The 13,434-nt window shown below is 41.0% G+C and overlaps 1 protein-coding gene across 1 annotated transcript in view; it reads right to left on the bottom strand.

Moving 5' to 3' along the window:
- The window catches only part of ESYT1 (extended synaptotagmin 1), a 70,315-nt gene that overhangs the window by 22,264 nt on the left and 34,617 nt on the right, over window positions 1-13,434 (bottom strand). The window contains exons 5-13 of the mRNA XM_007426086.4: window positions 10,185-10,257; window positions 9,325-9,414; window positions 3,400-3,455; window positions 2,894-3,017; window positions 2,635-2,811; window positions 2,346-2,428; window positions 1,984-2,032; window positions 1,316-1,405; window positions 579-671 (exon numbers count right to left, since the gene is read on the bottom strand). Of these exons, the coding sequence (XP_007426148.2) occupies window positions 579-671; window positions 1,316-1,405; window positions 1,984-2,032; window positions 2,346-2,428; window positions 2,635-2,811; window positions 2,894-3,017; window positions 3,400-3,455; window positions 9,325-9,414; window positions 10,185-10,257 (835 nt within the window). The remainder of the gene's footprint in view (window positions 1-578; window positions 672-1,315; window positions 1,406-1,983; window positions 2,033-2,345; window positions 2,429-2,634; window positions 2,812-2,893; window positions 3,018-3,399; window positions 3,456-9,324; window positions 9,415-10,184; window positions 10,258-13,434) is intronic.

Raw genomic sequence — 13,434 nt, 5'->3', positions numbered from 1 at the left:
CCTACTTTATCTGATGCACAGGCAAAATGGCCTTGAAGTTTTGCAGGCAAAACTTCACATGGCAGAATGTTTTCTGTACAAAGCTCCGTCATGCAACTTGTACCGCAATAAACTCTTTAACAACTCTCACAACTATTTTCATCAGGTTTATAGGAGCAGTTCTCCCTTTTATGTACCTTGACTACTGATTTCTAAGCATCAGCTACAATGCAAACATACACAGAAAGAAGAAAACTCTGGCTAAAACCGTGTTGCTGGTCATAACAGGATGATTACGATCATGTTTTTATTATAAATACTTGTAAGCTACCTAGAGCCCAACCAGATTAAGGCGGTGTATAAACTTCATATACAAGGAAGTTGCTTTAAAAAAGTCACTTGCTTGTGGCTGCTTTTCCACATCACTGCACAAGCCTTCTCAACCTGTTGCAATTCCCAGAGTTTCCAATTTTGAGTTAGGACAAACTTATGAACTTCAAACTCACATCCAAGGATCTGCCCCATTTCATATTAAAAAGTGACCTTTGGTGAAATAAAGAAATCTATTGTGGGGGAGACAATATCTTGTGACTACTCACTGGTAATTCTTGTGCTCTGTCTAAATACACAACCAAGATGGCTGCTGAGGGAGGATCTGGCTTTGAGGAGATAGTTTTGTTCCACTGAAGAACCTTCAAACAGCACACAATAAATAAATCAGCATTAGCTAACATTTTTACACAATACCTAGCTACTATCCTATAGAATATCTCCCATCTCTTCAAAGGGACCAGACTGTGGTTCCCAACATAGTCTTAATGAGAGACGATTTTGACAAACCATTCTTCATTTTAACTTTCTTCTAAACTTCTGCTCATCTGATTCCAGTTTAGAGCATGATTCTGAGATTATTCCCCCCAACTCCCCAGTTAGCTTCCCCTCATGTCTTCCAAGCCACGGAATCCTGTTTGCCTTGTGGGAATAAAAATATATGCCAAGAGTTTGGATTTGCAATTCTTGGTCCAAGTTTCATCCAGAATCTATATCTAGTTCTCATAGTATATATGTTTCTCTAAGGAAAGTTTCCTCTAAAAAAATTAATTAAAAGTGAAAGTTTTTAGACTCACCAACCCTTGGCTTCTCCAAGTAAAAAGGTACTCAAATAACTAGATAGGAAAAACACTTCTGACCAAGACTGTTTGGTACTCTGCCCATCAAGGTAAGCAATACTTGGCATACTCTTCTTGTTTTCATGAACAGGAGTGACTCAAGATGTAGCCACCTCCAGAGACACCCCTAAACAGCATTTGCTTCTACCCTAAGTGTTTGCACTCACCTGATCCAACTTGGAATCATCTGACATGAGCGTATGCCACTCCAGACGTAAATGCACACGAGCCTGGCCTCCATCTTGTAAAGGGAACCACTGTCAGGAAGGCAAACAAGAAGGAAATTAGAAGCTCTCTATGAATAGGAAAGCCCTTAACACTTACTGACAGTAATTTGTTCCTCTAACTCAGGGATGCATAGCTTCTTTGGAGGTGAACGCCAAACTCTGACTTTTGAGTGATGTAGTGGGGCTTATATTCAGTTGATCCCCACTACAAGACAAAGACAAAAAACTAATTTTGCTTCAAACGAAATCAGTTCAGTTAATTAGAATATACCCCCTTTTGTTAGGAATTTTCTCCTATTAAAATTACAATTTGGTAGCAACATTTGAAGAGGCTTTTGTGGCTGTTTGTAGTTCTGGAGCCTGAAGCTGTACATCCCTGCTTTAATAAAATATGCAAGTTACTCCACAAATCATGGCTTCTATGACACTTTTAAAACCTCTCTGCCATCCTATTCTGTCCCCCCGCTGCTCTCAAGAGCCTTTATCATCACCCTTGTCTTCATTTAGCTGAAGATTCTCTATTCATTACTGTACCCTTGCAGCCAGTTGAAGCACCCTATTGTCCAGCTCCAGGTATGAATCAGCCATCTTCCCCCCTCAGCACTCACCTCCTCTAACACACGAGCCCTGAACACCTCCCCAAAGTCCAGCTTCATCCTGAGAAAAGAAAGAAGATGGTGATAATTGCATATCCACTAATCCTAGGATTTTAAGGAATAGCACCAAGATGTTCAGATCAAGTGCTCCTCATTTAGGCAGACCTCATATATCCAACTTCTTGAGCTGGGGTTGAAGCTGCTGATCCTTAGACTGGGCTTGTAACTACCTCTGCTTTTTTCAGTACTATCCCAATCATCTCCGTGTGGGAAAAAAAAATCCAGCAGTTAAGCTCCAGCTTCCAACCCACCATTACTCATTCAACTAGGCCTCAGTTCCCTGCTAGACTTGGAAACAGAACCCAGTTTCTCACCTGCCCAAGAAGTCATCCTGATCGGGGTCTTTGTCAAACAGCTCCACTTCCAGTTCCTGCCCTGGTACCTCGTGTACAATAAACTGCGGGGACAGTGAGGTGGGGAGTCAGAGCAGACACCACTTACTGTGTAAGCCAGAGGGGCCTTCTTCCAACAGAAAAAGGAAAGCAATGACAGCTGTATTGCATGAAGTGGAAAAGCTAAGACAAGAAGGGAGATTAGAAAAGAGCCCTAGCATCTCACTAAACACTTACATTTAAACTACCATCTCAGCTGGCAGATAGTTACCTCATACATCTCATTCCACTTGGGATTGAGGTCTTCATCAATGACTTTGCTGGTGAAGACCTGCGTTCCCACACGCACAATGGCATATGGGTCTGACTTGCCCTCAATCATCCCTTTGATGTACTTATCCTTGGACTGCAGGTTCTTAGCTTCCATTAGATATACACGGACAATGCCCTGGAAGGGAGAAAGTAGATCAGGTCCACAACTCTTAACTCACCAAGTAATAACGTTCATCTCACCAGAAAGTTTGCCTTACCCTGGGAATTGGGGAACGGAGCTGAGCTGCTTCATGGAGATCAGGGATCAATGGGATGAGCAAGCGGTTAGGGAGAACCAAGAAAGAGGCAATGGAGTCCATGATCATTGTGTCAGACAGGGAGCTGTTGAGGAAAACACATTCCACTGGTCACACTACTTCTTGATAATTTCCTGCTAATCATGTTATCTCAGCAAGCTACCCTTTGCAAACATGAGTTCCTCTAATATCCCTCAAATGACTTTCTGCTTCTCACAATGTTCAACAAGCTCAATGTTCTTCCTCTTCAAGCTTTTCCTTCAGTCTGTAAAATCTTCCTACCTTGCTACCCTTGGCTCTCTTACACATTTAGCTCCACAATGGCCTGCAAACCTGGGCTGACAGAAGGTGCCTTACCAAGCAGTTTTGGCCCACACACCTGTAGTTCTTTCCAGAACAATAACATTCATTTCCTCCTTGCACTTCTCTTATAACCTTCTAGAAATTTAAGACCAGCACAAATTTACCTCAGTCCAGGGATGTCCAACAGATTGGTCATTCCAGTCCAATTAATATCCAGAGTCTGGGAAAAAAGAAATGTGCAATGTAGGAGTTAGAATTAATTATAGATCTACTGGAGGAGATGGTTGACAATGGTGAAATAGTCAAGACTCAAGAAGATATTGCAGAGATCTCCTCATAAACACTGTGCCAGATTATTTGGGAGATTCTCTAATGATAGAATTTAATAAAATACATACGACTTTCCAGTATTAGTTTAAACAGGAGGGTCTACTACTTGTAAATCCAAGGCTTCTACAAAAGGCTTTATTTATGCACGAGCATTGCTTGACCCACAATACTTGAATTACTGGCATTTGAATGTATGCAATCAGACTCCATTAAAAAGCATCAGATTTTTTTAACACTCAAAGTATTTTTTTGTGTAGTTAATTTTATGACTGCATTCTTACAGATCAGTCATTGTTTGATACACCTGCATTTGGACACAGCCCTATATATCCTCCAGAGAATAGAGACTGGCTTAGACATCAGAGACTAGCCCTAAAAAGATGTTAGAAATCATCCAGTTCCTACAGAGACTTATTTCATAGGAGGAAGATTCTGTTACAAAAATGCAAATTATAGGAGGATCAGTAACAAAATTCTTAATTTGTTCAGCACTGTGCTTGAATTCCAAGATGACCTTGACCTCTTACATTTTCTGCCCTCCCCTTAGCTATTGTTCCTAGGAACCTAGAAGGAGGGAGGGCGTCATTTAGCTAAGCTAGGAGAACTATAGAAATCAGGGTTACAGATTTAATTTAGGACCTCTCCTGATTTGAGCGCTGGCCTTGAGTTTCTAAATGATAACTGCACAAAGTAGCCAAGGAATTTCTCTAATGAACAACTTCTCTCTCAACATACAAGATTGTAAAAACTAAACTCTTCTAGAATTGCTCCGTCAGCAATCATCTTGCTAAACTAGAGAACAAGGCACTTATCTCAAAATCATTTATATGCAAATTAATAGTCTCTATTTGAATCCAGTTTAACTCTGGGAGACCCCCATGGACACACCAATGTTATTTTTCTGGCAACAAAACAGAAGTTGCTTGCTACTGTTTCTGTCCAAGTTTTTTTAAAAAAAATCAATTTAGCTTAGCTGAGATTTCCTAACAGTCCTATTTAAGTACTAATCGGGTGGTCCAACCTTGCTTAGCTTCTTCTAGATCAATCAAGGTCGGCCAGGTGCTACTATCTGCTGTAACATACACAGATCTCTTAAGCCATACAGTGGTACCTCTACTTACGAACTTAATCCGTTCCGTGACTCTGATCGCAAGTCGAGTTGGTCGCAAGTCGAGGTAAATTTTCCCATAAGGTTCAATGTAAATACGGTTAATCCGTTCCTCCCTCCGAATTTGGTCGCACCCCGAAGCAAATTTTCCCGTAAGGTTCAATGTAATTTCCGTTACTCTGTTCTGGCGTCTGCGGACCACGCCTCAGGGGCGGAAAAGCGCCCGCACACCGCACGGTGGGGTGGCAAAATGCCCGCGCGCCGCGCGTCAGGGGCGGAAAAGCGCCCACGCGCCACGTGGCAGGGGCGCGGCAGGGCAGCAAAATGCCCGCACACCGCGTGGCGGGGCAGAAAAACACCGCGGACCACGTGTCAGGGGCGGAAAAATGGCCACAGACCACGTGTCAGGACGGAAAAATGGCCGCAGACCACATGTCAGGGTGGAAAAATGGCCGTACCTCGAGGCGGAGTTCACACATCGAGGTAAATTTTTGGGGCCGGAGCTGGTCGTATCTCGAAAATTTCGTAAGTAGGGGCGTTCCTAAGTAGAAGTACCACTGTACTTTTGTTTACAGATAGGTAGTTTCATTCATGCTTAGCATTCATGATACCACATTCCTATATTTCCCAGTCATAGAGCTATAGCTCATGCTGTCTCTTTGATGCCATTTATTTGTGGATTATTACAATTTCATGAAAGCATAGAACATTCAAGAGAATATTATTGTCAGGATTTTCTTTCTCATGGGAAAGGATTCATCCTGTTATCTTTAAAACAATAACAAATAATATTTTGGCTACAGAGATCATGTGAGAAACACCTGTTATTGTGTGTTGTGTATTGTGCTATTTACTGCCACCTATTGACGTGTGTCTGCTAGTAACCCAGTGGGGCTGGCATGGAGCTATAATATAATGAGAGGAAAATGTTCAGTGTCTCAGTGTGTGTGTGTGTGTTTTTAGCTTTAGCTCAGTATAGCACCATGTAATCATTTTTATGGGCTATGTAGTTGTAACGAATTACCAAGTAGTGTACCTCTTCTCTGAGAGTTTGTAGCTAGAGATTATGTTAAGCTTGTGTTGCTAATAAGTCTTGGATGCTACATTACATGAGAAGATGCGTTTTTCTTTATATTTTGTATGATATTTGCATTTTATGGAATTTTGCATTTTTATCAATAAACACCAGTTAGTATATATTTTCTGACTGGATTTCTTTGGGAAACAAGAAATGGACATTGCACTGTGAACAGCTGCAATGCTGATGTGTATCTTTCCTGGGTAACTTTTCCTGGAGTTTTTGCTGCGCTCTGCACAAACAGGAGTGTTTGTGATTTGCACTCTGCCCGACAATTATACTGGATGGAGAATTGTTCCTGAGGATTTTGGCTTCCACAATAAGTCTCTAATCTTTATGACTGCAAAGATGTATTTGAATACGCATCAGCTGCAAAAATCTTGGGTTCTATAGGTTGACTATTCAAAATTTTCACCAGCTAGGGATGGACAGTTGTACTCAGAGTAGACTAATGCCTCTTCCTGCAACTAGCAAAACCAAAATGAATTATTTATTTATTTATTTAATTTGTCCCCGCCCATCTCCCCACAATGGGGGACTCTGGGCGGCTTACAACACACTAAAAAACATAAATACCATTAAAATTATATAAAGCAATAACCATAGGTGGATAAATCATGTCAGATGAGAATTATTCAAATCTGCACAAGCAAAGGGAACAGCAACAACTTTCTTAAATTATACATTGAATCTCTTCTTTTAATGCAAAGCTCATCCATCTGGTGAGCTTTCCATTGGGAGGACAAGATGGGGGGGAGTGATGACATGTGAATTGTGATGCAAACTTGCATGTGACACAAGTAAGAAAGGGCAGAGGTTGCATTTTGACATAGCATTTCATCATTTTGGTATCATTGTGGCTAGGAGCAGACACCTATGCAGGTTTGCTCACTTGATTGGGTCCTATGGAGACACTTGCTCTGTGTTATATTACGCTGTTTTCTGATTCATCTCATGACACACACAGATCTGAATTCCACAAACTGATATGGCCAGTGAGAGAAAAATGTAACAATTATTTAATCTACATGGGGCTGCCTTTGAAATGGGTCTGGAAACTGCTGTTACTGCAGAATGCCATTGCTGAGTTGTTGAAGGGGATAATCTACCTCAAACATGTTAAGCTTGTTTTGAAATCAATGTAGCGGTTTCCTGCCTATTATCAAGGCATGTGCAAGGTGCTTGTTCAGGCATAAAAGACCTATACAATCCTTGCAACTTTGCATGGTATTTACCGTATTTTTCCGACTATAAGACGATACTTTTTTCTAAAATCCTTACGTTAAAAATTGAAGGGCGTCTTATTCAAGGAAGTCAGCCGAGGAGAGAACCGCGCGGTGGCAAAACTGCCCATATTTTGTCTCTGCAAACGAGCTTCCTCCTATTTCTAGCCTCCAATCACGAGTGAAATAGCTTGAGTCTGCAAACAGACTTCCTCCAATCATGAGTCTGATGTAACTGACGTCAGCTGATGCTGAACAAACCAATTAGAGGAAGGCTGTTTGCAGAGACAAGCTATTGGTAGTTTCACTCGTGATTGAAGGTAATCAGTTTTGCAAAAGAGCCTGGAAATAGAGCTGTAGAGAGACGGTTTGGACCTCCTCCCACCGAGTGTATCAGGTAAATGTTAACTAATTACTAAATAAAAATGTGTTCTGCACTATCTTTAAAATATTGATTTCTTAATTTTGGGTTGGAAAAGTGGGGGTCGTCTTGTACATGGGGGCGTCTTATTGATGGAAAAATACGGTACTCTTGCAATTTTGTAATGTTTTTACTATACTCTGCTTTGGAATGGACAGTGAGCTAAAACTGGAAATAAAATAACTCTCTCATCATGGAGTAGCAAATCTTACTGAGCTTTTGGCCTTGTCAAAGGATTGAAAGTTTGGTATCAGGAAGTTACTCTTCTGCACTACCCTTCCTTTTTTCAGTTCTTCCTAGGTCTGGTATTGTTTGATATTATTAGCTTGTGGGTTGGTCCAACCCTTATGTGGAACCTGGCAATATTAAGTCCTTTATTTAATTAAGATGGGTATGCATCCTTAAAGAAGAAGATGGAGAGATGAAACAAATATGAGGGGCAACTATCCACTTAATGATCCACAGGGGACAGCTTATAGTAGATTGAGTCCATTGTCATATAGCATTCAGTGCTATTTCTGGTCTCTACTAGCTTTCATTAAACTTGGCTTTGTAGGGTACCAAGAATCAGAGGAATCATTAATAGAACATGCATGGAACCAGCCAAATGGGTAATTGACCAAGCTAGGAAGATAAGGGAGGCAAGAGATTGGCTGGAGCACTGAGACACAAGCAGATGATGAACCACGCTTGGCATTCTGGGAGCTCTCCTTTTTTTATAATGTTTTTAAAAATCTTTTTTGTTTTGCTTTTTTAATACCTTTAAAAAAATCTTTTTATAACTATTGTGTGTGTGTGTGTGTGTGTGTGTATACTTTTTCTTTGTTTTTGCTTTTTTTGTTTGCATGTTCTACTTAACTAATACAAAAAAGAGAGATGTTAAAAAAAAATACCAAAAACTTCAACACATTTTAGGTCCCATCTTTTTCAGAAATGACTTCATTGCATTTATGAAGAAAAGGTCTGAGTCAAGGGTTAGGTTGTTGGAGATGCAATGAAATTAATGCTTTGTTTGTTTGTTTGTCTAATTTATATAGCCGCCCATCTCACAAAGCCAGTGACTCTTACATATTCCTACAGAGTCTAACACTGTTCCATTTGGAAAAAGAAATTCTTACATGCATTAATTCAACTTTGAGATTCAATATTTTCAGATGTTTGTATTCTTTTGAAGTTTATTTCTATCACAGGGGAGCTGACATCTGGATGAAGAAAGTAGATTTTATATACCTTATTTACAGCTAAACAACGTACTGTTCAGCGTTGGAAAAACAAACACATGGCTCCAACTATATAGTGGTCTGCAGAATTGATCTTACCAGCAATTGATGAAGCAATAACTTGTCAATATAGATTAGCTATGTAGTATGTCTGTGAATGTCATGTCATGTCCTGTATGTTTTTGTTTCTTTTTTAAACCTAACCTACCCTTCCCTTCCCTTCCCTTCCCTTCCCTTCCCTCCCACCTCCCTCCCTTCCTTTTATAATTCTGTGCATTCTTTTTCTTTGTTTTTTTGTATTGACCACGCACCCTTTGGAACATCATCCCCTGGAGGTTAGTTTCACCCTGACCCTACTGGCCTTTTGGAAGGCTCTAAAGATGTGGCTTTGTCATTGTGCTTGGGGATCCAGCTGTGGTATGGAGCCTGCTAGATGCCTGTACTGATTGTGATGCCTGAATTGTACTCTGTTTTATGGCTTTTAATTGGTTTTAATGGTTCTACATGCTTTTGTTGCTTTATCTGTATTTTCTTTATTGTTTTTGTTGCTGCTTTCACAGTGTGAGCTGCCTCGAGTCATAAATGTGAGATGGGCGGCTACATAAATTGACTAAATAAATACATTCGTTAATAAAAGAAATGTGAAACCACCACCACCATGGTTGGCTGGCTGTTTGGGGAAACACCAGGAATATGACAGAATACTTACTGGGCGGCGAATGAAGAACATGGTAAGTGCTCCTATGATTGGGACATCACCAATGAGGGGCTCCAGAATGACTCGCAGCATGCCGTGTAACTACGGGGAAAAGAGAAGCACAAGACCTAGTTCCCAATTCCCGGGCTCTGAAGCAAGCACAGGACGATCGTCCTCCCCTATCACCTGCCGTTCCCCTTGGCAAAGAGGGGGGGCACAAGGTCACAGTGTAGGTCAAGATGTGAGCCTCCTTTCAAAAATGGTGGGAAACTGAAGCAAATGATATGAGTGAAGGGATTTCACCAGTACTTTTTGCCTTCCAGTGCTCAAAAGTATTTGGCTTAGTTTTTATCCTCATCCTCTAAAGAGTTCAATACAACTAAGGAATCCCTTTTTGGATGCCTAGAATTGGTTGGCTGCCTTTCAAAGATTGGTGAAAAGACAGCAGATGGGCAGAGATGTTTCAGAAAAGTTCATGGGGAAGAAAGGTAAGATGGGACCATTGGGAATAATACAGTGTGTTGCCAAAGTAAAGAAAGGTCTCCTGCAACATTCTGCATATGCCAGAATTATGAGAGGAAACTTTTTCCAAAAATATAAATGCCATCACTGAGAACTAGTTCAGAGATATCTACTGCCCAGGGTCAGTCAACCTGGGGAGGAATTATGGAGGTTGTAGAAAACTTCTAGAGAACATCAGGTTGGGAGAAGGATTCTGATTTATTTAATCTTAAAAACCTGAAATGGGATATAGTTTCCAGATTTGCCTTTCCCAATCTGGTTTTCAGGGGTGTGGACTTTCCTAATTCCCTGGGAGAAAGGCTAATTTAGACCAGGATTTAGATTAAGATCTCAGTCCTAATCCACTTTACCTGCATGCCTTTCACTCCAGCCTTGCAGAAAAATTTCTTCACTTCCACGTCAATCTGGACATCACCCACGTAGCTATCACATAAGGAAAAGATCAAGAAAAAATAGCAATATGGGAACTGGAGGAGCAGGACTATGCAAGGATGGACTAACAAAGGGTCTAGAGCAGTAGTGCTCAAAGATTGGTCTAGGAACCTCTGGGGGTCCTTGAGACCCTTTCAGGTAGTCTGTGAAGTCAAATAAATAAATATTTTAAAATTCTTAGTTTTGATTTCTAAATATTGATAGATATAACCCACATAACAAAGTTCTTTGGGATCCTCAATAATTTTAAAAATGTAAAGGGGTCCTGAGACCAAAATGTTTGAGAACCATTGGTCTAGAGAATGGTTCCTCCTTCACCTCTGTCCATCTGAGCAGCTTTTTTCAGAGGCTGCTGATATCAGTGTTTTCCCAACTACCACCTGAAGATGGTTTGCATACTACAGGTAGTCCTCATGGAACGACCACTCATTCAGCAACTGTTTGAAGTTACAATGGCACTGAACGAGGACTTATGATGGGTCCTCAAAGCTGCAGCCATCTCAGTGTCCCGCAGACATGCGATTGCGATTTGGGCACTTAGCAACCAGCTCACAGTTACAGTGTCATACTGTCCTGCAGTCATGTGATTGCCATTTGCAACCTTCACTGCCGGCTTCCTACAAAGTCAATGGGGAAGCTGGCAGGAGGCCGCAAATGGTGATCACATGACTGTGGGACGACGCAACTGCATGGGATTCACTTAACAACAGCAACTGGGACTGCTGCAACTGCCGTTGTAAGTTGGTGCGGTCATGTGACATTGTGCTTTTTGACCACATCTCTGGGCAACCAAGTTGGCAGTCCCAAATACTATCATTAAGCTAGGACTACCTGTACAGATATCCAGCATGACCAAAGACTGCAAGAAGGAATGCAGTTGCTTCAGAGAGAAATAGTACTGTCTTCACTTAATAATAATAATAGTAATAGAAAGAGTAATCATAATAATGTACAGCATGGCTGCAGTTATAACTCAATACCTTGGATGCAAAATCAACAAGAAAAAAAGCCAAACAGTACACCACTGAAATGGAAGATCAGGGTAGAAAATAAATCAGCATGCTAAGATAGATGCAAGCAACCGAGAACAGATGAAAGAAAAGAAGCTGAAGAACAAGAAGACCAAAGAATACCTGATAAAGAAATATCACCTAGAAACAAGGAAGATCAAGGAAACACTGGAAATAGTAAAGCAGCAAATAACAGATCAGCAGATACAAAGCTCGAATTGCACACTATAGGCAGAATCTCCAATTTCAGTTGAATCAGAAATGTTTCTCCCAATCCATCAATGGAGAGGCTGCAATGAACCAGTCAACACCTGACAAAGAAGAAACAGTGCAGTTCTGGGCACAGCTATGGGACAATCCAAAGAAATACAACAAGAATGCAGCTTGGATAAAGGAAGTAGATAAGAATAAAAAAGAAGCTGAAATGAAATAACTTCATTTCATGGCTGCATGGCTTTTGGTTGAAACATCTGACTGGTCTGCAGACCCGCTCATTGCCCAGCGGTTTAATAACATACTGTAAGGAGGTGAAATTGAAGATTGGTTAACATCCGGCAAAACCTGCCTGATAATGAAAGATCTGACAAAAGGGGCAGCACCAGGCAACCACAGGCCAATTACCTGCTGGCCAACAACAGCAGAGGGACAAAAGATCAGCTCCTAATTGACAAGATGCTTTTGGAAAACTATAAGAGAAGGAAGACCAACTTGACTGTGGTTTGGATTGATTACAAGAAGGCATTTGACTCCCTGCCACTTGATTGGATAATCAAGTGCCTAGAAATAACAGGAGTCAGTAGAAACATCAGAAGCTTTGTGCAAAGTTCAATGGCACAATGGAAGACACAGTTGCTGGTCAGTGGCGATAGACTGGGAGAAGTTAACATCAAGAGAGGAATCTTTCAAGGAGACTCACTATCACCACTACTGTTTGTCATTTCATTGATTCCTCTGTCAACAATACTGAACAAGTCAGGCCATGGCTATCAAACATCAAAAACATCTGTCAGGCTTTCCCACCTCCTTTACGTGGATGATCTGAAGCTGTATGTAAAAACACCATCTGAAATAGAATCATTGCTCAACGATGTCTGAATATACAACCAAGATATTGCAATGGAGTTTGGACTGGACAAATGTGCCACCCTTACCATCAACAGGGGAAAAATAGTGAAAACTGAAGGAATCAAGATGCCTTATGGAAATAACATCAAGAGTCTGGATGAAGAAGTTCACTATAAATACCTGGGAATCCTTCAAGCTGATCAAGCACACTGAAATCAAGAAGAAGGTTAGTAGTGAATATATCAGGAGAGTGAAGAAGATCTTAAAGTCCAAACTCAGCAGTGGAAATACCATCAAGGCGATTTACACCTGTGCAATTCCAGTCATTAGATATACAGCTGGAATAGTGGATTGGACTCAAGCTGAACTAAAAGCCCTGGATAGGAAGACCAGAAAAATAATGACAATGAATCATGCCCTTCATCCACACAGTGACATTGACAGACTCTAGTTACCAAGGAGCATAGGAGGGCGTGGAATGTTGCAAGTACCCCAGACAGTTGAAGAAGAAAAAAGGGCATTGGAAGAATATCTGAAGGATAGTGAAGAAGATGCACTGAAGCTGGTACACCATGAAGGCTTACCGAATACCAAAGAGACCAAACTGGCCTATAAGAAAGACCAAATGAAGAATAGAAAAGAGACATAGCAAGGCAAAGTATTACATGGCCAGTAAACAAAAAAACCAGCAGGCAAAACAGATAACAACAAGGCTAAGAGCAGGAAAGTTGAAGAGAGAGACAGAGGGGCTAATTCTGGCTGCACAAGACTAAGCCTTAAGAACAAATGTATACAAAGCCAGAATTGAGAAGACAGCAACAGACAGCAAATGCCGCCTCTGCAAAGAAGCTGAAGAAACAGTGGGCCACCTAGTTAGCTGCTGCAAGAAGATCACACAGACTGACTACAAACAATGGCATGACGAAGTAGCAACAATGGTGCACTGGACTATCTACAAGAAATACCATTTGCCTGCAAGCAAGAACTGGTGGGGCCACAAAACAGACAAAGTAGTAGAAAATGAAGAAGCTAAAGTGCTCTGGGACTTTAGAATTCAAAGAGACAAGCACCTGCCACACAACACCCCAGACTT

The sequence above is a fragment of the Python bivittatus genome, unplaced genomic scaffold (assembly GCF_059951505.1).
Source record: "Python bivittatus isolate LINGU-HERP-01145 unplaced genomic scaffold, Pbiv_v1 ctg000220_np1212, whole genome shotgun sequence".
Lineage (NCBI taxonomy): Eukaryota > Metazoa > Chordata > Lepidosauria > Squamata > Pythonidae > Python > Python bivittatus.
The sequence above is the reverse complement of the archived record's forward strand: the minus strand, read 5'-3'. Positions and strand labels throughout refer to the sequence as shown.